Source organism: Anser brachyrhynchus (genome assembly GCF_964034855.1).
Source record: "Anser brachyrhynchus genome assembly, chromosome: 3".
Classification (NCBI taxonomy): Eukaryota; Metazoa; Chordata; class Aves; order Anseriformes; family Anatidae; genus Anser; species Anser brachyrhynchus.
Genome location: NC_137696.1, coordinates 48220658 through 48247933, shown reverse-complemented (window position 1 = coordinate 48247933; position 27276 = coordinate 48220658). Strand labels below are relative to the sequence as shown.

General features: G+C 46.0%; 1 protein-coding gene across 1 annotated transcript in view; it reads right to left on the bottom strand.

The window, feature by feature from the left end:
- Positions 1–4366: 4366 nt before the first annotated feature.
- URB2 (URB2 ribosome biogenesis homolog) overlaps positions 4367–27276 on the bottom strand; it is a 73453-nt gene continuing 50543 nt past the window's right edge. The window contains exon 9 of the mRNA XM_080585617.1: positions 4367–4743. Within this exon, the coding sequence (XP_080441743.1) occupies positions 4690–4743 (54 nt within the window). The 3' untranslated portion in view covers positions 4367–4689. The remainder of the gene's footprint in view (positions 4744–27276) is intronic.

The window sequence follows — 27276 nt, the reverse complement described above, 5'->3', positions numbered from 1 at the left end:
ATCCTGCCCCTTATCTTTTGTTTTCCTTGTTTCGTCTTCCTCCTCGTCCTGATGTTCTTGATCTCTTGCTGGACTTCAGCACTTCCCTTGCCAATGATATTATTGGCTTCTCAATTGTTTTCCTCGTGTTTCTTGTTCCACATGCTTTTGACAGCCTCAGCCTGGTCTCCCACCACTTCCACCTTCAATTACTGCCACTGCTCTCAGCTTGTGGAGCGCTTCCCACTGCTCTCTCTTTCCAGCACCGGCCAGCTGGGAATAACTCGCTTCTCCTCCCTCCTTTTCCTCTTCCCTGCACAGCCACAGCTCTCCATCAGGGATGCTGCTTTCCCTGCAGATGTCTGCTTATTCCACCAGGCTGCGAATAGCCTTTTCTGCTTTACACGTGGGAACTGAGGACGTGGACATTACACATTTTTGGTGTTCAGATATCACTAGGGACTAGGGTGAGCGAGGGCTTTATAGGCAGTAATGATGCATTCTAAATCAGCTTACAAGACTCCACCCTCCTCCTCCTTCTTTATCCTGGCCTCTCCATCACTCTCAACACAGGCAACCACACTCTTCTTGTCTTCTCTGCATGTCATTTTCCCACCCCTTCAGCTGGGAGGTCTCCTTTGGCCTTTCTTCAGCCTTTGGGGCTTCAAGGCTCTGTCCTTGGTTCCTCCTCTTTCACCATCCCATTCTGTCTCTGGGTGGTTTCATTTGCAAGCAGAATTCACTTTCCTTATCATTCCCAGATCTACCAGCTACTGCAGTTCAGTCTCCTTCTGTCCGGACTAAAATCATGGCCAGTCTTTCAGACGTTTCTTTTTGGATGTCTGTTCAACACCCACATGGCTAAAAAAAAAAAAACAAAAAAAAACCTATCTTCATCTCTCTCTTCTGTCCTCCACTCTGTCCAAACGTCCTAACAAGTCCCTTGTTTAATTGCTGCAGACCACATCCACATCCCTGGTTCAGCTCGTCCATGGGTGTTAGGTGTACCCAGGAGGAGTCACTTCTGATACAACCAGCTTGGAGATTCATTTTGCATCATTTGTTTTACCGACTGTGACGCAATCACCCAGTGAGAATCTTATCTGGTTCCTCATCTTCTCACATCTCTGTTGGTGCAACATCCATTTCTGCAGCTTTGACTTGACTACAGCAATCCTGTCCTCATCCTTTTGTAAGGCTACTACTGCAGGGACCCTCTCCCCTACCCTATAACCCCAAACCTTCACTATTGGTCTGATGATTGTTATTCCCTTATCTCCTTCTGCTCTCCAGATGGGTTTTTGTCTCTCCCTCTCTCTCACACACACATAGGAGAGTATTCAGGGCAAGGACTATCTTATTGTTTTGTCCTTGCACAGCACCTAATATAGCAGGGCTCCAGTCCACAGTGAGAGTCTCAAAGTGCTGTCACTAATCAAAGTGACAACATACAGTAAATACTCCAAAACTGACACTAGCAGTAAGTAGCCTGCTCTAGCTTGTCTCTTCTGCACTCACACATCTGGTCAAAACTGATGGAAAATGCTGTTACCAGTGGGAGATTTCAAAATTACAGGACATAGTACCCAGCAGTGGCAATACCAAGGTACCGAACACGTGTGTACCCAGGCACCATCTCTAGTATCTCTGCGCTTATCTGCATAATAAATTTACCCTGATAAGAAACCTGCCAGGTACCTCTCCAACTGTCACATCCAACAGGCTGCAGGCAGCTGGGCTTGTATCGTCTCAAACATCTCTCTGAGGCTGTTGTTAGTGAGAAAGCCTACCCTTATTTTGGCTGTAGAGCACACACTTTTCCACGATAAGTCTCTTCTCCCATCAGCACTCTTGCTGAATACTTCTAGAAGTGATAGAAAACCAGAGACGTGGTTTTACAAAATGGAGCAAAGTCATGTTCATTTCACTAAGCTTAAAATAGAGCTCTTTTCTAGCTCTTTTTTCTTTTTATCTGCAAATAATTCTTTTTCTATTATTTTACTGAATTTTACCACAATATTTTTCTTGACACTAAATTATACGTTTTTAAGATTTTTGCTGAGGTGTGACACGATGCAGGGAAAAACAAACAAACAAAGAAACAAAAAACCTTTAATCTGAACAACTTCCAGAAATCAGAAAATGCTTCGTTTTTCTTTCTCAGAGACAAGCAGCTCTCTGTCAGGTCCTGCTGCCTCTTCCTCATTCTGCTGGTGGCTTGAATGGAAGGCAGCAGCCCTCTGTGCTCATCAAGCCCCCTTAAACATGAGTGCCATAGGTGTATTCGGAATTATGAGCGAGAAAGTCACTCGAATCGGATGTGAGTGATGCTGCCAATGACATTGTCCAGGGCTCAGCATGCAGTGAGTTAGGATAGATAAAATATACAAGGCTCTGGTCTATTGGGAGAAAAGAGGGGGGAAAAGGGAGAAGGAAGAAGAAAGGTATCTTCTGACATCAGTAAATATTTGAAGTAAATGGAAGAATAATTTTGCAATCTCCCAGCATATTAAACCAATGTTGGATGTGGTTTGTTTGATTTTCATCTGCCAAACCCAACAAATTCTATTGGGGTGGAATTTGGCCATACTTAAGGTATTCCAGTAAAGAAGCCATGGTGTAACTGTGGGTACGGAACAAAGCAGTGCAGTGATCCCAGGAGCGTATGAGCAGAAACGTAAGTAACTGTAGGACATGAAGAGCAAATGGGGAAAAAAGAAACCAAGAAGAAAGCACATAAATATTTAAAAACAGGAAATGCCATCAATATACTGGAGGAATGAAAACTGCAGAAAAATAATGGGTCAATAAATTGAGCTCTTGGAAGAAAAAAGTGACAGCGGCACTAAATGTTTTCTTTGCCTTTGAATTTGTTAAGAAAACGTATTAACAATAAGCCTGCAGAGGATGTGTGGGTACTAATGAGCACAAACGGGAGGTTACAGAGATTAATGAAAATGCAAAAGAGCCTCTTGTGTAGGATACAGATAAAAAATGCCAGACAAGTATGAGTTAACCTACAGTTAATATTGGAGATTAGGGACCAAAGAGTTGGACCACAAACTGCACATTCTGAGAGAATTATTTATTAATCATGAGTCAGGAGAGCTTTTTGAAAGGCAAATCATATCAGACAGATGTGGGTTTCTCCACAAAATAACTGGCTTTAGGAAAGGCGAGGTAAAAATTCAGCCAGATTCTTCTGTCAAATAAACTCAAAACCACGTGGATGGCACAGCCAGGGGCTAACCTTGAAAAGCCTGGCCTGTCAAGTCTTGGTTCACGTTAATGTCAGAGTTCAATACTAGCAGCCCTGATTTTCTCAGGGGTAGCAAAGAATGACTGGAAAAGCACCAGAAGCTTACTACAGATGAATTGGAAAAATAAAAGCTTGATAAATTGTTTGGTGAGACACAGAATTTAATTTCCGAGTTAAGTGCCAGATAATTTGTAAGAAACTTGAAAAGATTGTAGGTAGGTGGATGCTGGAGTAAAATTTGATTTTCTTTGCAAGAATTGGTAAGCTGCAGTCCTGTCTCCAGCTGTTAGGAAACAACTACTTTTGGAGCCATTTTAATACCGATTTTGACTTAAGAATAATGTATAAAATGTATTTGGAAATGATACTAAAATAGAGTGGCGAAGAGCGCTGTACACCTTGATTAGTACAGTACCCTGAGCAACAATAAAAGGCTCCAAGTTAAAAATGAATAGCCCTAATACCAATCTCACTTTTACCATCATAAATTACAAGCATTTCTAATGAAAGCAAAAAAAAAGAAATGTTGATATTAAAAATGCATGTATCTTTATATGAGGCCTGGTTTAGTATGATTATATAATTAGAGAAAATAGTATCCCCTCAAGGGTATAAAAAGGAAAACTACAACCTTAATTATGGCATTTTTAATTCCTTTTTGCAAATTAAATAATTATCTTCTAGTAAGTTTTGTTTTAAGGGAAGGTAATGACAGAAGCTAATGAGTTGCAGATGAGCAAAAATATACAAAATGGGGCTTGAAAAAAAAAGCAAGAAAGGACAAGACAAACTGAAACCATCTCCACGATATTGTATGTTTAAGCAAGAATTTCTAATTGAGGTCATTTCGCTCACGAGAATTAGAACACAAGCCGAGGGGCAGGCAGAATATGCATCTAAATAATTTAAGGAGGATTATTTTACAGAGAGAGCAATCAGTAGGTGACACAGATATTCAGCAGAAATGGAGAGGTCAGACAATGCCGACGTGAGCAAAATCCTGCCCTCCACATGGAGCTCTAACGGATGCGTGCTTGAGGTTAGCCGAGAGCCCAGAGCATTGCGGGGAGCAAAGAATTTGTCAACCACCACATTTTTCTTACGGGCCGGCTGTGCAGGGCCATTTGTTTTGTATCGATTCCTGAGAGTGCTTTGCCCTCCTTTGGCACGCTCTTCCACGTTTATAGCCCGTGTAAACTGGATATAGTCATAAGCTTTGTAAATGTTATTATATGAATTATATTGTTTATAAAAGAGGAAAAGAGATTCCAAATTCACATTTTTCAACATGTTTGGTGAAAGAGAAATGCCAGATCTGACATCGAACTCTTCCCAGCAGGAAGAAAATATGGCCTTTTTCAAACAGAAAAAAACTGTAATTACATAGACTTCCCCTTCCACAACGAGCCCAAGTGCTCTGCCCAGAAGGGCTCGCAAACTTGCATTTCTTTCTAGCTGTCTGAGGTCATGTCTGAGCAATCACTGTGGAATCTTGTAGGGCTTACCTGAAAAAATAAAAATCAAATCAATTCGGATTAAGTCACCTCATGGTTGGAGAAAGAAGGTCTCAGTTCCCGGTTTACACATTCATGAAGAGATATGAAAAGCTAATATCTGTCGACAGTCAGGAAAAAAAGGATTTATGAAAATTCATAATGAAACTCAGGACTTGTTGACTTTTCAGCTTTCATCTGGAGCCCCCCAGCCACTTCAAACGTGCCGCGCGTCACGCTATCCCCATACCACAGCGCGTAAACCCGGGCTGAGGAGGGTTTCCCAGGGGTCGGCTGCCATCCCAGCAGGAGAGCTCGAAATCAGGGCTGAGTGCCCTTCCCTCGCATCCCAGCTCTGGTCCCCAGACAACGCCGCCTCCTGTTAGCTTCACCCGCGGAGGCATGCAACCCACACAGGTGCAAACACTGAGAAGAAGGGGCTCCTCGCTCAAAGAACGGCCCATTGAGCCCGACCGACGCCGCATTGAGACTTCACCCTCCTTGGCCTCCGCCCAGCGCCTGCTTCCACGGAGCTGGGAGCCCAGATCAATATTGCCTATAACTTCTCAGCTTGGCAAACGCACCCACAACAAGCAAGCACTTTGCGTGCTTCTGCAGAAAGAAACAATCCTGCACCGCTGACGATCATTTCTTGTGCCTTTCTTTCTTGTACTTAATTGAATCCTGGCTTTGTCCCTCAGTGCTGTTAGAGAAATAACTGAGACAGAAGTGTTGTCTAGCAGTCCAAGCAGGGAAACAAACCAATTAATAAATGTAATCCCAATTCTAATATTACTTTCTTGGTCAGATTTTAATCCAGCTCCTACTGAAGTCAAAGCGCCTTCCTAGATGGTAAGGAATTAGCCTGAACAATAAATCTCCCTGCCTACCATCAGTTTTCAGCCAGGCACGTTTCATACTTTTATCTGAAATAAATTATAAAAGTCATCACCGTTTTTTAGCAGCCTAAAAATAAGGGAGAGCAAAGCAGGGAGGGAGGGCCCGGATCAGAGAGTGGTTTGTGCCTGTGTTGCGGTTTGGGCCACGGCCTGCTCCTAAGAAGTCTGTCACAGAGCACAAGAAGAGCAGTAGAAGTCCTGAAACTAAAAAAGGTAAAACTTGCTGTTCCAGTTTACCTCCTGTATAAAAGACCTTGATCTGCTCTCTTGAACAAAGGATTTACAGAGACAATGCTTTCCCCCATCGTAGCTCTCCTCTGAAGCCTTTAACGCTGCTGCAACCGGGCGTGTGAGGAGCAGAACTGGGTGCTGACGCCAGAAATGAACCTTTTACTGTGGCCAGGGATCACTTCAGCTGTTTTTGCTGCAGAACACCAAACGGAGGCTTGTTTTTATCTGACTTTGCACCCTAGTTGTCCAGTCCTTCAGGGTTGTGGATACCCAGGCAGTGTCCCCTTTCTGTGAGGGCGGCCTACTCGCCTCCTCCTGAGGCACATCTCTTCACTTCTGGCTGCACTGAAATATTTGCAGGCTCCTGTTTTTAGAAGTGTTTCAGCTCAGTGGCGTGTCTTCTTCTCTACCCTCACTCCCCAGCCTCCAGCAATATTTGCAGGTCTTCTTCTGGGTCATTTCTGTAGCAACGGGTTGAAGAGAACAGGTCAAGAAAGCCCGCAGTTGCCTACAGAAGATGTCTCTAGACTTAACAGCATGTTTTGAGCCCAGTCCACTAAATTATTTTTAGTCTCATTTACCACAACTTGTTCATTTGAATAATTCTTGATAAAAATGTTTTTTCAGTACCGTAACAAACACCTTAGAGAAATATAAACACATTCTCCCCAACACTCCTATTGCTAAACAAACGTGATGCCATGCTGGTATTGAACAATTTGTTTCCCTTGAGGCTAAACTGATCGCTGTTGACTGCAGTTTTTTGTTTGGTTGGTTTTTTTTTCTCCTTGTTGATGACATTGCATTATTTTGCTGAGGATCAAGCTGACACGCGTGAAGTTATCAATATTTGTAACTTCTGTATCTCCAGACAAGCAAGTCTTTCCAGTGCTCCCAGGGTTTACCAGTTTAATAGTCCACAGCTCTCCTCATCCAGCTCTTCTAAAACTCTTGCTGCAGCCAGACCTACTGGTTAAAAACAGCCAGCTTATTAGCGCATTTAGCACATTGCCAAGTTACTGTTGGAAGGGAACAGATTTCATCTTCGCCCTTGGTGAATTCTTCATGCAGACTTTTCAAAAAAACATTTGGAGCAACAAGATATATTGAATCTATCTGCCATTTCTACATTAAAAACATGTTTTTACAGACTAGACTCATTGTTAGGATTTTTTTTTATTAATAGGCATATTAAAAACTTTGTTTTACTGCCATTAGCTCTCTCGCCTTAGGTTTTTCCCTGTGTCCTGTCACTCCACCAAGACATTTTCTGGTTTTCCAGCCTTCTAATTTATATTCATTACTATCTCTTTTTTCCCTATTTGTGTGTGTGTGCATGCATTTGTATTCAGCTACATTCGCCTACTTCAAGCCAGCTTGCTTCTTTTTACCAGTGTAACTTTTTTCTCACACTTGGGCAGCTGTGTGGCTTTGGGGCATGTAATAAACTCTTGCATAAAATTCCCAGTTACCCTTCACATTTTAGGAAGGCGAGAATGGCTGGACAGGGCGCAATCGAAAGGCCACCGAGCCAGCCTCCAGCAGTGGCTAGCTCGCCTGGGCTGCACCTCCCCTCCTCATCCTTGTATGCAGTCATTTCCATTCACCTTTTCCGCACCATTTTTAGTTGTGTTACATCATGTTCACTCCTCAGTCAACTCCTTTCCAAGCTGACAAAGTCTGGTCTATTTAAAGTTCCTTTGAATGAAATGATTTTGGCTGTATCTGTAATCTCTCTTCTTGTCCTTTGCTGGACCTCTCTACTTCTCCTTTTTCCTTTTGGAGATGGATGGAAACAAAATTAGGCATACTATTATGATGTCTTGCATTTTAAATTCTTTCTCCAGAATTACTTTCTTTTTCAGCTTCATGAAACTGGATTTTTAAACTGTGAAGTATTTATATGTTGCTGGTTTGGACTTTAGCTTCTTTGGATGTAGAAGACACTCAAGCCACCATCACCTGTGCTCCAGCAATCAGCAATTTTCAGTTGTGTGCCCTTCATGTTAAGTTAATGTCTAGTTCAGAGCCATGTGAGGCTGGATGCAGTCCCCACAAAGGGAAATGCCAGCTGTGGGCTTTGGCAATTCTAAGGAAATTTTGTGTCGGCCTCAAAAAAGCACAAGCCAGAAAAGGTTCAGATGGAAGCTGCAAGTATAATCTCAGATCAGACGACTGGCTGTATAGCAAAAGGCTAACAAAGCTTAATGTTGCTAGCTTATTCAAGAGAAAATAAAAGGTGATGTGATCATGACTCACAAACACCATTATGAAAGGGGTTTCTGATGGCAGATGGATCTCTAATCTAGTGGTGTAAAGGCGTAATAAGATCCTGTGGCTGAAAGCTGAAGCAGGACAAATTCAGATTAGAAACAAGACAAAAATGTTGGCAACAAGGGTGATTATACAAACAGCTTAAAGGGATGTACCAGATTCTCTAACACACAATGTTTTCAAATCATAATTAGCTGTCTTTTTAAAAGATGTGCTGCTGCTCAAGCAGAAAAGATGGTCTCCATGCAGAAATAATCAGAAGATAGTTTTTAGCCTGTATTAAGCTAGAGGTCAACCTAGATGATCTTAATTACCCCCTTGGCCTTCAGATCCATGAATCTCGAAAACTGAGAGATAATGGCACATATTTAACTACCTTGTGTTTTGAATGAGAAAAATTGGGACAATTGTTCACGGTGAATAATTGATTCTGTAAATGTAGACCATGTTTCTGCTCGTAAAATATCTGGGAACAGACTATTAACTCCTCCAACCTATTATTCACGTTTGATGGACAGCTATCTTGCCCAATACCGAATTTACAACGTGCGAGTTGTGCTGCCTAGCTGGCTAGAGGACAGGCGATGTGTCAGCTCACCTCAGTGACTGATTAGCAAGAAGGCGATCCAGACAGGCATGTTTAAATGTTTCACGTTCAGTTTAAGTGAACATGTGTAGGAACACGATTTCGAAATGCACGTTCCTTTAATCAAGCTCCACCATGTAATGGCTACTGAGGAGTCGGCAGAAAAACTGTGTAAGCCTCACTAAAGCGGATGCATTTATTTTAAATGCTAAGGTCTAATCAAGCCATAGTCACAACATTATTTTGCTCATCAGTCATCTGGGTCCAGGTCGAAGAATGCATTTTGTTTTGAAAATGAACAAATTCCCTATCCATTTGCATATACAGTAGGTAGTATAGTGGCGTCCTTCTAGGGGCTAATGCAATTGAAACTGCAAATATTCAAGATACTAGGTATTAAAAAAAGAAACCTGCTCTAACTTACTGTGTGTCAATATGCATGTGAGGAAGTGTAGCATACTGGGAGATGAAACAAGAGCACGGGCAACTCACAGGGGCCGTAGTTAAATATTACAAAAACAAGGCTACAGTACCAAGATAGGACAAGTACAAAGAGGAATATGTGATAAAAATCTCTTTAAAAGCAGATTGTCTTTAGCTAATGAAACCTGTTTAAATGATTTTAGGACCAAGGGAACACGTCTGGTGGTGATGAGGCACACATGAAAGTGGTCCACTGCGGAAGGAGGAGGACTCCCCCAGGACCCCAGCACCAGCAAGGCTTCCCTGGGACACTGGACTGCAAAGAGAAAGCATGGCAAAGAAAAAGGATGGGTGCTCCTCAGAAATGTGTAACACAAAACGCTCCTCTTCAACAAGGCTTTAGCTACCAAGCACTGGCAACCCATGCCTGATGCTTGTTGCCCATCGGGCACACACAGCTCTTCATGCCTCTGTGCTAAATCACATCCTGGGCAGCATCGGCAGGACACAGCAGGGGCAGAAGTGCTCCCTCCTGGCCAAAATCCCAGGGGTCTACTGCCAACCTGACCTCAGCCCAGCAGGTACTGCATCACCATCAGCACCAAGATGTGTTCCCTCTCCATCTCAGGCACATCCACCCCACCGCCAAGCATGACCATGATGAGCACAGGCATAACCGAGCTCCTGGGCTCGGCGCCTGAGTTTCCTTTGGCCGGGAGGTGCCCAGACCCCCGGCACACTTTGCCAGCCCCCTTTGAAGCCTGTGCTTCTGCAGCACCTGGTTTTGCAGACGGCTCTGGACTCCAAGTGCCCTGGGTGGTGCAGCAGAAAGGGTAACACTGCGCTCCGGCTGCACGTGGCAATGCCCCGCGTAGGAGATGAAGGGCTGCAGATGATTAGAGAAGCACAGGCAGGGGCGATGAACAGCCATTTGGCCTGCGGTGAGCCTGTGAAATGAGCACAGTTTGTATTACAGAGACACCAGGGAGCAGCAGGAAGGCTGCAGTAGGTGGGAGGGAGTATCTGCCTGTGTCAGGGGCCACTTCATTTTTCACCTGCTAGATGGCTTTTCTATTACATCTCCAGCCTGGCATGGAAATTACGCCTGTTCTCTGCCTCCGGTTCAATGCCAAATTGGAGGAAATATATGGCTGCCCTACTTCCACGCACTTTTCTGCCAGGAGACGTGAACATCAGTTACAAAACTGCTCGGCACTGCCAGCACCTGGTGGGAGCGGTACCCTCCGGTGCTCAGCATAAAGCTGATGTTTGGGGCCAGACTCATCTCTGTGCCATCGGCATCGAGAGCATCTGTGCTCCTGGAGACACCCCGCGGTACGCAAACGAGAAATAATGCCATGATTGCCCTCTCCCTTGCCCGTAACGACAGACTTCTAAGTTGTGAGAGCTTTCGGATGACTGAGAAACCCACACCGAGGGCAGTGGCCGGGCAGGGGGCTGCTCTTCCAGCAACCCCAGGACAGCAGTGCATGGGCCATGCACAAAACGGGAGGCACGAAATTCGTGTGCCTGACCCAGCGCTGCAGGGGCCGGTTCCTGTCCTTGTAGAAGGAGGCTGCTTTTGCACCTGCAGAAAGCTACTGATGCCAGCAAAGTCCCTCGTGTGACCTCCAGTGACAGAGTGACCTCAGAGGAAGGTTTGGTCTCCGATGCTTCCCCACCAAGAAGAGCACGTACACGTGTGCATGCAGCCTGCGTGCTGCCCGTGCATGCGTGCACCGCTGGGTAGTAAAAGCCTGTGCCCTCGGACCATACGTTGCTGCTTTGCAGCCTGACCAGCCAACGCAAAAATAACAAAATGGGGTGTTTTCAGCCAGCAAAGCTCCTGTTTTGGTTTCCTTCTGGGCTCGGTGTTTGAATTAGGTGGAAGCAGAGCTAACCCCAGGTCTGGATGCTTAGCTGCTAAATGCTGTTTCACTGCCAGGAGCAATGGTCATGGTTCAAAGCGCTCTTTGAAGCCTCCTGTTCTGCCCTTGCTGGTGGAGGAACGGTGCTGGGTCTCTCCAGTAGGTCTCAGTCCCCGTCACGGCCAGTGCTGTAATTAGAGGTGTAATTAGAGCCCCAAGGAAACAGCCTCGCTCTGCTCCTCCCCAGATGCAGGCTCATCTTCCTGGGGTGCAGATGGGGGAGGACTCGTGTGATGGGGAGGGAGGGCTGGGTGTCTTCATCCTGAGAATTAGGCAGGAGTGCTTACGGCAGGCAGAAATGTAGGGTCATTACTAGTCTAGGTCCGTTACAGCAACTCCTACCTATTCTCCCTCTGCATTCATCAGATTGACGCAGGCTGTCTAAGGCCGGTACGTGGCAAATACCTGCTTTATTTCCTGAGCCCAGTCTCTCCAACACCTTTGTGGCTGCCGGACTGTGCTCTTCATGTAGGGTGCTGCGGGACCAGACCAGCTCTGCATGTGGCCAGGGAGGTGACACGAGTGGAGGGCAGCACCAGGCATGTTTTCACGTCCTTTGCCATCCGCTTTTTACTAAAACATTCCGTTATTACTCACCACGTGGCCAAAGCCTCGGTGTAGCTTTGGGGAGAAGCCTGGCCATGGAAAATTCAGGCAACAGGGTCCCAGGTCTGCTCCTGTTTTCCCCAGGGTATATTGGGAATAACTCTGTTTACAAATCCAGGTTTGTTCCTGCATGACCAAGAGCTGGGTCTGGCCTTGCCCTCCTCCTTTGCTCCACGGGGCAGAAAGCAGCACTGTTTATTTGCCCTTTTGCAGAAAACACGCTCCAGAAAAAGGCAGCCTCTCCCTTCCCCCATGCTGACTCACCTTCAAAGCCAAACCCTGGGCTTTTTTCCACCACAAGGCTGCGGAGAGCTGACAGCTTGAAAACACGAGGAAGTTTGCTGCTCATTTTGGGGATTTTGAAGTCTTGTTTCAGTCCAGTGGGCTGACAGAGATGCTCAGGTATCGCTTACTTGGGATCCATTTATCTACAAAGGCAATCAAGCTATTCCCACCAGCTGCCGTGTGAAGGCCAAGGGGACCGGAGATACATATGCGGGACCTGCTCTTTGATTAGTCTGGTTTGTACATCAAGGTTTTATTAGCTTTTACTGCCCTACTGACTGCTGCCTGCAATTGCTTCACGCTAGCCTCCTCGCTAATAGCTCCTCTGCACTCTCTGCTTCCCTTCCTGCTGAGTTTATGTGAGCCTCTTTATTGTCAGCCCTGGCGAGATGATCAAATCTGGCATCTGTTGCCGGACATTTCAGGTTTATTAAATCCGTTAGAAAATCTTTAACTCTCTGAAACGTGTGCAGGGCCGGGTAATCACGGGGAAGCAGCAGGGCCCTGCGCACTCGAGGCTTTTGCTGGGTGCATACTCCACAGCCACGTGTGTGTGACCACAGCCTTGGAGATGCCCTCCAGATAGGCATGCCCACCCCCCAGGTTTTCGTGTCTTACCTAATGCCTGTGCCTCCTTTTAAGGGGCATTTTTCAACGCACAACTCCTGTATTATTCATTATCCCAGAGCCTTTTGAAAGGCCAAGATCAGGAGAGGACTACCTTGTCAGAGTTTCTTCTTCTCACCTTTTTCCAATGACAGGCAGCTCTTGGTCTGCTGTTCGTGAGCTCTGGGGACCCCAGGAGGTTCCTTACCTTCTCCTGTTGGTCTCATACTGAGCTTTTCTCTTACCTGCCTGCACTCCGGCTCTCGCTGTCTGCTGAGCTGTGGGGGCTCTCAGCTCTCCTCCATAGGATCAGTCTCCTCACCACCAAACTTCAGCAGCTCAGCTGGATGCTTAAAACAAGGCAACATAAATACCTCCAACATGTGCCTGTTGCAGATCTTGGTCCTTTTTTTCCACAGCCACATTCAAAAAAGTGAGGTGCTTTCCATAGAGGTGCTTTCTAAAGTGAGAAGGAAACATTTTTCCTCCCCTTTCCACACTAAGCAACTAAAACCTGAAAGAACTGGAAAATTCTGCTCCCCAGAAAATTCTCAGCATTTCCAGAAATCTGCTACCAAGCCAAAAAGCCGGGTGAAACTTCTCATGCTAGGAAATGTGCGTGCTCCAAAAAGTTGTGAGGATGTGGAAATGAGAGAGAGTCAGGGAAAGTGCTTTAAACTTCACACGGAGTGGTCACTCTTGGCAGTTTGGAGAATAACCCTGGGAAATAAGCTATTATGCTTGATGACAGCAGCAATAATTAAATGCCAGGGCTGGTCATTACAAGAGTTAACCACTGATTAATTAGTCTGTTTATATTAAAAAACAAGGTTGGCTTCACTAACTAATAAATTGCCTGTGTACAGCTGTTACCAAAAAGATCACTTGTTAGATAATTACTTAAGTCATTTTTAAATTGTTTTAATTAAGTTTCAGTAATTGGACTCCCCCCAATTTATTTTCCTTTTTTTCTGGAGTGGAGAAGAAACAAACCAACACCGCCTATGTGCATGTAATAGGAGGCAGTAGAAGTATGATGGGAAATCTATAGGAAAACAAACACCTATTGTGATCCCTTTGTCCTCCCAAAGGCTTGTAGGAATCTAGAGAAAATTAGATTTTAATGTTATTTTATTTACTTTGCCTCGCAGAGGCTGAGCTTCTGCCTCACTCCACTTGGTGCATTCATAATCAGGACAGAGATGCTCAAGTCGGTAAACCCGCGCGTGCTCCCCCAGTCTCTTACACGTGGTACGTGCCCGTGCTGTGGGGGGCAGCTCACGGCTTGACCCTAAAGCCTTGCTCACGGCTTCGCTGTGCCAGATCCTCTCTGCAAACTTGCCTCTCGCCTTTTTCTGCCTGGTCTTCGTGACTGCTCGTCCCGCGCCGGCCCCACGCCTGGTGGAGGTGAGGGCAGGGTTGAGGAGGTGAGGGAGGGTTGCCTTCCCCAAAACAGCCCCCCGGCATTGCCATGTATCAGGTAAAGCAAGCGCTGGCACTACAGGCAAGTTCTTTTCTTCCTGGAAATTCAGGCCCAGGGGGCTTGCTGTAAAGGGCCTTTGTAATATGTTGCTGTTCTCTGTGTTACCGTCATTACTGCAGAGCCTGCTCTTAAAGAAAACTCTTGGGCATCATCACGCCAGGCCCCTGCATTGTCTCCCCTCTCCGTGAGGTCACTTTGTTAATGACTTCGCTGACCCATACCTCTGCGTGGCTCAATTTGCCATTTTCTACCACACTATTGCAGTGACACGGGGCTCAGCTCTGGGACAGAGCCACCCAGGCACGACACCACGTCTTGCTGAAATGCAGCTGTTTGGCAGCTCGCTGGCCAAAGTGCAACCTTCAGCGTATTTGCTCACACCAAGGCTGCAGCTCGAGGCTGCAGAGCCAGAAAGGCAGTGGAGTAATGCAATCAGAAAAGCAGGAGCTATCACATTCTGTTATCGCGGAAGGAGTTACCTACCTGCACCACACCTAAAAGGCAAACAAACGCGTGCACCTCCCGTGCCCAGTGCACAAACAAATCCACCCTATTCATAAACGTGCACTGAAAGCGTCCTCTGATAAAAGAACGCTCAATTTATAGCTGTAACCTACCGATGTGGCTCTGCAAATATTGGTTCTCACAACCATTCTTCTTTCATCTTAACAAAACGTGATTGCTTTTTAATTGAGAAACGGTCTCACTGGGGAACGGCCAAACCGCAGCTGTAACCACCAGGGATGTCGGAATACTCCCTGCAATCAGCAGTGGTGTGAGAAGTGCAAACTCTGAGAAACCTCACACATTGGTAGCATTGTCTTCCTCATCCTTTGAGCAGGACAGAAAGAACAGGATAGGGGAAAAGCTGGCTACCCAGTGCCTACATACCCAATGGCTGCATCCTGCTGTGAGTCACGGTGAGGCTGCAGGTGGGGACGAGCACCTTGCTGTCGCATGGAGCACGGCACCCCCACGCAGCATTTCTCCTCCTTCTGCACGTTGCCTTGCGAATGCTCGTTCTTGACGTTGCTGTTTCCCAAGCCTTTTCCTGACACCCTGCAGACACAGGACCTCACGCTGAAGCAGTCTAGACAAATTTGTGAAGACTTTGGGAAGCGCTTGGGTGCTACCACAAAACGTTACGCAGAGAAGTTAATCTGCAAATTGCAGCCCATTTCCTCCACGGCGCGGTTTGAATCACGGCTTGTAAATAAGGCATGAGACACGCTCTGAATAATGAGGAGAAATGATGAAAAGTATGAAATAGCTGATCATGAGATCACCATTTATTTTGGACAGGGAATGTAGGAGAGGTTCCCAGGGAAAAATTAGTATGCAAGTACGTAGGTTCAAGATGCAAGATTGTGTCATAATCCATATGGAAATGGAAATCAAATGGATATTGCCCAGACAACCCTAAGTCTAACCATTCTTATATTCCAAGAGTTTAACTTGGCCATTTTAAAAGCCTCTTACACTCAAAGGATCAAGGCCTCACTTTGTTAATCACTGGTATGGAAATGCTCCCAGTGCGGAAAAGGAATTCAGTGACCAATAAAATAGCATTTCATGTTTTTGTTATTTTATTGAAGTTTGAATTGCCTGTGTATTGAAGTGTGGGGTTTCATCCATTTCTTTACTTAATAGAAAAACAGCTTTGCTGAGCAAGAAAGAAAAAAAAAAACAGGAAAAAAAAAAAAACGAGTCACATAAAAACTGTTCTTTGCTTTTGGTGTATTCAGCACTTTTCCTGAGTAAAGTTCACAGAACACTCGCATGAATAAAGCATTTTTTTTTGTTTAATTAGATTGAGCTCGCAGAGAGGGAAAACCAAATAAATCTTTAAGTGGGGGCAGGGAGGGATGGGAGAAAATATTTGAAGTGAAAATGAGAAATAGGTAAGACTCTCCCTGAAATTTCCTAAGGTAGGGTGTTCTGTAACGTTGGGTTATTTCCCCAGCCATGCAGATTAAAGGCAGAAGGTGCCCGATCTCGTTTCTGACACAGCTCATGGGATTTCATCCAGCTGGCCCTGCTTTACACCACACCTTGCAGTGGTGAACTCACCGTGGATGAGCTTTGCTCCAGCTGTCCAGAGCTGGTGGGATGGGACGGATCCTGGGCGGGCAGCAGGATTTCTGTGCCTTCCCAGCGGCTTGGATCCATTTCACATCACCACCAGAGGACCTTTGTTTCACTCCTTCCTCAGCAGTGAACTTAGAAAAGGCAAATTCCTTTCTGTTGGTGGAAGCTCCGGGTCCCCGTGGCAGCCTTGGGGTTGCCCATTAAGGACACCTGCAGGTTTCAGTGCCGTGCTGGGAAAGATCTGACGGGTGCCGGGACTCAGCCCCTTGGTGCTGGAGGTCCCATCCCAGCTGCAGACAGGCCAGCTACCCGTGTCTTTACATGCACTTGGGGTGGCGTTGGCGAAGCTGGCTCAGGTATACCTTTTGCTCCTCTAGGCGAGCAGTGAGAAGGAGCAGCCTGCTGCGAGTAGCCTTTCTCTGTGTGGTCTCACAGCTTGCCCTCGCCCAGCAGGCACATCAGGGAGAGCCGGAGAGCGGCAGCCCACGGCGCAGTCTGTAGGCTGGGTGCTAAGTCATCCTCCCTCCCGTGTTTCTGTTTGCCGATCCTATTTCAGGGCTGTTGACTTGTGCAGGAAGTTAACCACAGAGTCAACATGAGAGCCGGTGGAAAGAAACGTTCGCATCAGTGTGCTCCTTTGTAGGGCTGAGAAAGGTGATAAAGACTCTCTAGCGACAGCAAGAATTGCAGCAGTGTTGGCAAACCCTGCCAGTCAGCTGTCAGCTTCGGCCCTGAGGGAGCAAGGGTGACAGTGCCACTCGCTTGAGTGCTCTGCACCTTTTAGTTACTGCCTGGGAATGAGCTGGTAGCTCTTGCAACCCGGCGTCCTCATTGCAATGATCAGAAGCTGCCTGTGTGCAGGTCGTGTTGGTAATCCCGGGAGAGAAATCAGAAACTCAGCTGGAATGAAAACTGCTCTCATTCGCAAGGGCAGGTCCTCCGGAGAGGGATGGAAGAAGACCGGCCGCACGCTGTGATCTGACACAGCTAGCACCACTGCTGCCCGTGCTGGACGTGAGCCGGGGCGGAGGAGCAAGTCAGGCTGCGGGCTTCCTAATCCAGTGCCTCTCAAAAGCACTATAAAAACAGGCTGGGAGATTTGTTATTTACAAATGAGTTATTATTTTTAACGCCAGGGAGAGAAGAAGTGCAGAAGGCTGTGGCAGCACTCTTCACACTTGTTCATTTACCCAGGCTTCCCCCGGGGAGCCCCGCAGCCAACACAGGCTAGTAGGAAAGGTTTGCAGAAGGAGAGCCAGTTTACACAACTCGCTTATGGGAAGAAGGCCTTTCAGGGCACTCTGCAGCACGAAACGTGTTGTTCTTCAGCACGGGGCGAGCTATCTCAGGCAAATGCTACCTATTCAACAAGGAGATGAAGAGGAGCAGATGGAAAGATGAATTTCCTTTTCGAGGATCCAAGAGAGTGGGCTGATGCTGTGGCAAGCGGAGATGAAGGCTGAGTTGGAGAGTGAGGATCTGGCTGCAGATCTAAAATTTGTCGGGTGGAGGGGGAGAGAAGTGCTGGCCCAAGTGTTTGCAGAGAAGCTGTAGGATGAAGAAAACCGCAGGTACTCTTAGCGTCGCTCTGACCTTCAGCACAGTAACACCTGCCTTCCCTCTGCGTGTTTCTGTAGCCAAGGTGCCCGTGCCCTGTATCACCAGCAACGGGAGCACCCCAGCCCGTCCCATGGTAGGAGGATTACTTACTGACCACGGCGGTCCAGCTGTCAGAATGACATCTCCCCGCCAGCACCTGGGCCCATCTCTGACCAGGTCTGTCCCTCAGGTGAGGGCAGTCCCAGCTTTTTCATTGCCTGTGATGCCTCTTCTCTCCTCCTATACATCAGATCTCCCACTGCTGTCCTTGTCCTTCCCTCCCCCTGCCCGATCCTTGCCCCTGCACTGTCCCAACATGACCGCATCCTCAAAATCTTTCCCCACCAGCTCCTGCGTTCCCACTCTGTCTCCACGGGGTAATTCCTATCACTCCTCCCCAGCTGAGAATCGTTTCACCCCACCTTGCTGCTAACACGTAGCGTGTCTGTGCTGCCCACCACTCCGCACTGACACAGATTGGTCTGCTCCCCTCCAGCCCCCAAGACAGCTGCATTTCGGAGGCAGCCGTACGTCTTTTTATAGATGGGACTTAATGCCACTCGATGGACCATGGCGCTATTTTTATGCCACGTTAGCACAGGCTTAGTATTCTGAGCATGTGAGCGTTTCACCCAAGACTAGTTGCTGAAATATAAATACCACTCAAACAAAGTTATTTAGAACTTCAGTCAGATCGACCAGATCTGAGCCAATTATTTTCCCCGACAAAATTAATTAGAATGCACATAAAGTGAGTGAGATGTGAAAGGCAGGTCTGCAGAATTACTTATTCCAATAACACTTGGTTTGGGGGGAGAAAAAAAAAAAAAGAAAAAAAAAAAAAGCTCTGTCCTTGCCTTGGCTTTGCCTTGCCTTGGCCTTGTCAAGAAGAATCAGGGTTTTCACATGGGAAGCTGCTCTGCTGGCAACCGCGGTTCACTTGATGTTGGTTTGCATCAGCAAGCTCCCTGCACTCTTACGCTGGTGATGATAAGGGCTGGCTGTTCAAACGCTGTCACAGAACCCAGACTCCCTCCCTGCTCAGAACAACTGTTGCTCAGACCTCCTCTGCAGAGCTAATTTATTGCCAATGAAAGTGAAATGTAAATAGTTTGCAGCAGGTACGCACGCAGGCGTCTCTTCACCGAGTAGTACTTGGAAAAGAGCCAGCCGGTGCACGCACACAGAGCTGGGGGAGCAGCCTTTCAAGCACGGGGGAAGAGTAGGACTGACTTCAAAAGCGATGATTATTTTATGGGAACAACTCCAGCAAGGTGGGAATAAATTGAGAAGCTCGTTTTTTCGAGCTGAAAATTCATGCTCAAGTTTCCCTGGGACTTTTCTCCAGAGTAGCTCTGCAGGTCTTGTCCTGTTTGAGTACTTCACTCTGGGGCAACATACATCCCAGTACGTTAGGACAAAGCCTGTTTTCTTTTCAAGCACAGACCATGAGAAACAGGACAAACCACTCTGTAACTGTACATCACCTCCTGGCAGCTCCCGCGGTGTTTGCCAGGGGTCAGACCTGCAGCCCTTGGAGCTGCGGAATCACCCCCAGGCCTTTGCTCGCCTCCTGCGATGAATAAAGGTCCGTGCTGCTCGTGGCACTGAGGTTCAGCCTCGGGCAGTGTGCTGCCTGCATCCAACAGGCAGGTCGCTTGCACCCTCTTCTTGTCCAAGACCAATCTCCTTCTGGTTTCGGAGCCTGGGCTTCCAGCCCTGTGGGAGGTGAGGCAGGGAAGCAGGGGGAAGGCACCACCTTGTCCCTGCAAACAGCTTTACCTTGGACGCAGTTTTATCCCAGCTTGACTCTTCCTCCGCTGTCTCTTTTGATTTAACTCCTGGCAGGCAGGTTAATATGAACAAATCAGTGACCTACAGAGCTGCTGACTGCTGTAAAACATACCACACGTAACCCCACATCAGTCACAGAAATGAAAAGCATTATTTCCTATTTTGTGGGGTTATTTTAAGCACTGTTGTCTTGTTTGCTGAAACACACAAAAACTTTGTAGTTAGGTGTGCTCTGGGGAGGAGGAATGGACCACACAGTCTCCCAGAATCTCTTCCCAGTCCCACAGCTCGTCTCACAAAGGAGATCAGAGGGATCCTAAGAGGTGCTTGGCTTGCCTACATCCTCTTGTCTGCTCTGAAAAGCTTTCAGTGAAGACAATGCTGCAATATCCTTCCTTGCCCCCTCCAGGGCTCACAGCTCTCCTACAGGCTTTTGTTAAACCTAAGGATATGCTGCTATAAATTATACCAATTATTCCTCATCCTACCTGCAGGAGGCAAGGAGGAAAGTAAAAAACAGCTCTCTTTATATTGAAAGGTTTGTGATTCCCCTCCACTATCTTCCTTCTAGACAAAAAAAAGAAGTTCTACTTTTTTTTTTTTGGTTGCTTTGCCCGGATTGCCTCTGACATGACATCCAGATCACCCAAATCTGGACCAAGTGGGATGTCAGCAGCACTGGGTAGAGTGGCATAAGCAGGTCTCATACTGCCTGCCTACTAACACCTCCTACCTGAAGATTCTCCTGTTTCAGAACAGCAGCATGTTACTGGCTCGCTCAGTTTGTGGTGCGCAGACCCCAGCTCCCTTCCTCTGGTACTGCTGTCTCAGCAGTTTTTGTGCAATCTGTATATACTCATTTGATTTCTATGCGTAATACTTCCAACTTGTCCCAAAATAATTCCATCTCGCTGGGCCCAGATCAATTCTCCAGCTCATCAAGAACGCTCCTTTTCTGATTATGCCCTCCAAACTCATTATAGCTCCATCCCAGCTTGGTGTCTACTGCACATGGAGCCTTTTCCATCATCCATCCTGATAATGAAGACAGTGAACAGAAATAGTCCCAAGGAAAAAATTCTCCTGTAGAATCCAAAGCGAAATGCCTTCTCAATTTGACAGGGGACCATTGCACACCAGCCAGTGCCTTTTTTCAATCACTTCAATGCTACTTCATGGAGATTTCTTTTCTAATGAAGATACAACCCAAAAAGCATTGAATACTTCAAACATCTCTTTGTCATGCTTTATTTGTTGTCTGCGTGATTAAGCAGTGGAGTTGCATCTCCCTTTGCCTTGCTTCTGCTCCTTATTCATTCAGAAAAACTGGTTATATTGCCTTATTGCCTTGTTTTTACTCTTTGCGAGGCTCCTTTTTTTTGGATTTCAAGTAATGTAGTGCTCCTGATGCAGCTATATGGGTTTCACTGTAAACTCTATTGCTCCTCTGCACTGAGACAAGTGGCTGATTTGCTTGTAATATAGCCACCAGCTCTGTGCACTTCTTCCCTTAGAATTTCTTCCCAAGAGGCTCTGCCTAACTGCTTTCTGAAATTGCTGAAATCTGCTTTTTCGAAGTCCAGGTCTTCATTCTGCCACCCTTAGACCCTGAAATAGCCAGTGATTTGTTCCCCGTCTGCAGTTTCAGCAGAAGATGAAGCAGACACTGAGAATGTCCAATTCTCATTTCATAAATTGGCCCCCTCCAGGACTGAGATGGATGGGCAGGATAATCTGAAAACTGCTGCTCTCTTCGCTGTTCTTGATCTGTAGATAAAGTACTTTGACTTCAAGAGTTGTAAATCTAGAGGCCTTCGTGATCACAAAAAAGAAAGGGGAAAAAATAAAGCCTATCAATAAAGAAAGGGATGGAAGGAAAGATATAAGACCTTAATTGACATATGAGACAGTCTTGTTTTAATTTGTTCTTTGAGAGATGGACAGGACTAGCAACAAATTAGGATTACTGGCTAATTTGGGCAGTTGCAAGAATAGACTGAACATAATTTGATACACCCAAATCAGATATCAAGGGGCAGGATGTTGTTATTAATCTCAAGTGATCAGAAATCATCTAGAGACATTAACATTAAATGTAAAAAAAATATTCTAACACAGCATTAAAATCAGAAATGAAAACCATGAAGCAAGTCAGAAAATTGACTGACAGAGTCCCTTCAGCTGACTTTTCACATGAGTGCCCTGAGAGGAGGAAGAGGCGCGTAGCTTTTGGTGCCTGATCACATATCACAGCCACTGGGATGGTGAAATAAGCTATTTGTTTGGGACTTCAAGGGAAAAGTCATTTTTTTCTTTTTTCTTAGCAAACAGGGGTTAACTACTGCAAAAGGAGATTTAGAAATATTTCAGAAACTAATTATAGTATTTTATCAACGTATAGATGAAAAATTACATATGTGACTTTCTAAGGAACACTGGCAATGAGCCACATCACGAAAATACTTCTTTGCACATGCATCAAGAAGAGACCAAGTCCATTTACGATACATATATTAATTCTCCCTGGATACCACAACCACTGCTCAAATGAGGATCACAAGCCTGACCCTGAAAGCTGTTGAGTACTTTCACAGCCTTCAGGAAGAAGCACAGGCGGTCAGTGACTTAGCTATGTCACCTGGGGAGTCTGACAATTGCATAGGCACCTGGATACGTCTACAGACCTTGATCTCTTTGTATCTCTAGGGCCAGGCTTTGTTCGGACCAGGTTCTCAAATGGCTGATCAGCGGAGGGTTGTACCACTTCAAGGAGGATTTCACTAAGTGGAAATGTGGCCTCCTCCAGATCTGTGTGTCTTCCCCACCAAAGCTTTCCAAGATCTCATAAGAATTGGTAGGGTTGCCTCATGCTTGGACAAAACAGCCACTGGGCCACAGATTCTGGGCCTGTGCACTGAGACCTGGTGAAGCACGTCCATAGGAAATTGCTGCTTCACTGGTAGCAGAGCACCAATCTGAGCAAAGAGCAAAGGCATCAGCTGAGCTACAAAAAGGTTTATCTGTTGGTTTTTTCCAAGCAGCTCAACTAATTTGGAGTAAGGAGTAACCTGGCTTTCTGAAGTAATTGCTTTCCTGTTCTCTCTCCGTATCTCTTTTTCAGAGGCCAGGTTTGCCAGCTGCTTTGCCCGTTTCTCATTTTCAAGCAAAATTGCTTCTTCAGGTCTACCCCCTCCCCCAGGCCAAAAGCACAGTACGTGGGGCCAGCCAGCAGACAAGGCCGTATGGCTGATGTTTGCCAACAACCCCGCATGGCACAGGGCTGGGGGATTATCGCCTGCTTTAAAAGGAAAATAAAGCCCACCCTGACTGACTGACTGCCCAGACCCCTGCAGCCCTTCAACCCCAGGTGTGGGTTTTTAACCAGAACAGCACCCAAGGGGAAGCAAGCTGTGGTCAGGAGCTGTAAAAGCTTGGGCCAAACCCAAGCCAATTTTTTTGGCTGTGGTTGGGGAGCAGTATGCTGCTCCTTGAGCCTGGCGCACGGCTCCGCAGGCCGGCCCAGGCACAGTCTGCAACTGGGATCAAGGACGAGCAGCACGGGGCTGTTTTTAGCATGTCCTTGGCTCTGCTCGCAGCTGAAGTGTGCTCTGTAACCGGTCCTGCTAAACAGGCTGCCAGCCGATGTTTGATTTGTGACACAGGCAAGGCAACGCGCGCGCTGAGTGTACACAGCGAGCTGCAGTTTATATTTGGAAGACATTTGCCGTGGATTGGTCTGAGGGTACGGACCCAACAGAAGAGTTGCCAAGTGATAAGATCAGCAGTGCATTTACAATCATTTATGTGCTTTGAGACTGTGGTGAATGTGAGGTATTTACTCCACTTTCCTCCACAGGTAAGGTACCTTTCTTTTGCCGTAGGGTAAGGTTCTGAACATGGATTATGACCATAAAGTAGGTGACAGGCTTTAAGTTGACTCTCTAGGCTGTTCATGGCAGGCTGCTCATTTGCCCTTATCCTCTGGAGTCCTTGAGTTTGATGCTAGCTCCTCTTGTAGAGTAATTTGCTTTTTGGTGCATGTTTCCAGGAGAGAATAATAGCATTTTACTTGTGTAAATGACTATAAAGTGCACCAGGGAAAGGAAAATTAGACCTTTATTTTTTGAAAGGGTATCAAAAAAACAGAGGCAACTTTGGACTGGAGCCAAAGGATATTTCCTCATTTTCAATCTAAAATACTATGAGAATTGCATTAAAAATCATAGTTACGGAAGCAAAAAGGTTTAGCTAAATTTATGTTGCTAAATATTCAAAATCACCTTCTGCACAAAATCTTATCCCTTCAAAAAATTAAAATAATGCATTCATTTGAGTACGCAAAAGATTTCAATTTCCATTTATTGTCAAGGTTGAGAGGTTTTCAATAGGACTCCTGGGGAAAAGGGCAACTTTACTATTAAAAATGTAGTACTTTATTGCTTGAAAGTGATTTCCTAATACTGACTAATTCAGCCGCAGAATAACACTGTAGCACAGGACAGCTGTAATTCCCCTTGCAATTCCCATTCCATAGTTGGGAAGCTGAGATGCAAGTGTTGAATAGTTTCTTCAGTGCAACAGTCGATGAAAAGGCAGGACTTGGACAGGATTCCCATACTCCCAAGTATGAACATGCTACAAAGACTCCTTAAAGGTTATCAGAAACTTTCTGAGATGCCTTCCTGCACAGCAAAATTAGTGACATAATCTTCTGTAGCCTTTCTGTAGCACACCAATCTCCTCCATGTCAACAGTTCTCCAAAATATAACCTACAAATCAGAGTTTTCAGAGATACAGGTACAACAAAAGCCACTTGGCAAGACAAATCCTTTGCAATAGAGCACTTGCTGCTTGTAAAGGGTGATTCTGTTCAGCATTTAGAGAGGGGATTTTGTCCATCTCATGGGATGATAAACATCATTTCCTATATCTAAGAACAATTTCTCATCATCTGCATTCCTGTGCAGTCAGAACTACCCAAATTCTGCCTTCTGGTAGTGAAAGGGTGACTAACTGTCTCAGGGGGAGGAAGAACGGTTTCTTCGTGACTCATATGGACCATTTGGATTCAAGTAGTTTTATTTATTTTTCCGGATTAAGAAAAAAAGAACGTCACCCACACAAAAGCTGTAGATGCCCAAAGAATCCATTTGAGTGGCTGAAATCCACTGCTTTCCCTCTGCCTCTGCCTAGTGCCTGAGCAGAGAGAGGTTTCTGTGCAATAAGCTGTGACTCTCCCTAAGTCTGAGAGCCTGAAAGTGCCAGCTGAAGGAAAACCTGTGGCCCCAGATGCACTTCTATGAGGAGAAAAGGTTGTGTACAGCAGATCTGCAACCTGCTGCCTCAGTCTTCCATATGTTTGACAATTTGGAGGATACAGTGAAAGTCAGAGTTGGTCCAAGAATCATACTATTGCTAAGCTTTGAAGATGAAGTCAGCCTAAAGTTAAGGATGTTGTGATTTCCTTCAAAACCAGACCTGCCATTTTACATCAAGACGAAACTGGTGGGATATATACAGTTTATCATGCAACCCTGTGGCTGAGGTGAGCCAGCAACTATTATTATGTCAATATGAGGAGGGGAAAGGCCCAAACACCTTGAACTGGTCTTTAACAATGAAGGATATTTCTGCACGTGACTGTCACTAGGGAACAGGCTCTGAGGCAATGGGTTTTCTTCAGGAATAGGGAGGAGTTTTGAATAGAAAGGTCCACATATAAATTCCATTTTTGATGGCTCTGAACCACAAACAGAGGTTCTTGATCTGAGCTAACAGGACATTAAGGCTTCAGTTGACTTTTGACGTGAATGAAATGTCTGGACCATTCAGATAAATGGTGTCTTTCTCTATGCTCTTCCAGAGGTAAAAGGTTGGCAGAAACATTCATGGTCTGAATCAGCAAAGACTCACTAGCCTGAGACAAAAGTCTGGTAGGAAAGTGACTATTATAAAACAGGGCTAGAGCATACTGAATTGTTTCCACAAGCATTACTGTTTAGTCGGATACAATCTGAGTTTGAGTTACCGCCACTTACATTGTGCAAAGAGATAGCTAAGTACGGCTCTTGTAGAATTGGAAGCGATTCCAATGGTTTCACCGGGATGAAACCTACTTATCACGTACTTGGATTTGATTAAGTGCACAAAACACTGATGAGCGTTCTACAAGGAAAATGCTCAACAGCATTACATTCTTCTGTCAGATCTATGATGAACACTTGATCAAAGTTGTGCATGCTTAAAAAAATGAATTGAAAGAATGTTCCTTAACAGGTAGACAGCATATTAAAGAAAGAAAGTATTTTCCTCAAAGTATGCCAGAGGAGAAATTAATTACTGGGAGAATGGGGGGGAAAAAAAGATCTCCACCTTCTGCAATCTCAGAGTACTGTGCTATTTTTGCCCCTTGAAATCTCATTTCCATGAAACATTTCTGCAGAGCGTATGTTTTCTGAACATGAATTCCTTAGAAGACTTGCTAATATGAATGCCGTAACTCCAGACTAAAGAGATAGTGCCCTGCTCCAAAGGCCTTTGACTGGAAAAGATTGTGTCTCAAAGGGAACCTGCAGCTCATGCCATGGTATTTTAAGTAACCACTGCCCAAGTGGGAGTCAGACGGACAGAGGGAGGTGTGAACTCCCTGAAGGTGGATGATGGGGAGGGTGTATATTATCTCCAGTGGTATAGACTGAGTTTATGCCCAGAATATAAATACAGTTCCACTTTGATTTTAATGTCCCCTGCTGGCTTATGCTGATGCAAGATTCTGGTGTAGCATCATGAACAGCATTTGCTTGTGGCTGGTTTCATTCAGTGGCATTCACAATAATAATGAACTGGCTTCCAGAGCATTTCTGTAAGTATGTGCATGCTCTGAGCAGTGCTGCTTAAGGCTCCCTGCTTCTTCAGCTCCCTTTCAATATCCTTTTTATCCCATCTGCAACACTCTCCCTACCTCCTCCCACCTAGAAGACAGCAGAAACACTTGAGCTTTTCCCAGCCAACCTCATTTTCAGAAGAATGTTTCAGATTGGCATGCTGGGACTTGGTCAGCACCAGTGAATTGTCCACCTGAATACATCGCCAACACTGCCCCCAGCTGTGGGTGAAGTCCTGCCCCAGGGAAGAGGGATCTAGGCTCAGCATCTGCTCCTGAGACCTCCACATTGGTATCACCCCCAGCAGGAGCTCTATGGCTGCTGCTGCAGGAGATGCTGGCTCCAACCCTGGCGTGTCTGTGGCGTGGCCCAGCTCACAGCCACTTTGGCTTTGCTTCAGGAAGATTGCTGCTAGATACCTCTAGCAAAGAACAAAACTCCCAGTGGTTTTATAATTGCCACCTAAAGATGGAGAGAGATGCATGGCAGAAGCCTGTTTCTATCAGTTGTTTTGGGGTAGGGTTGAACTCATGATCCTGTCCCACACCGTCAGCCTGTGGTGCCATCCCATGCATTCTGCTTCTGGGAACAGAGGAGAAGCCAGCACAGGGGGACTGGTGTATGTGCATGTGAAACATCTGCTCATCACCCCGTCATCCCTCACTGTTTAAATGCAGCACTCCTGCATATACATGAGGTTTGAGGCTGTCAGCGTTAGCCAGTCTTCTTCCCACAGGTGGGAGCCCTTCTCTGGCATGAGCAATATGGGAAGGGCTATGGAGGAGGCACCAGTTACTGCAGCAGGTAGGTGAGGCAGCCCTCACTTGTGCCCTGATCTCTGAAGAACTGCTGGCCAAA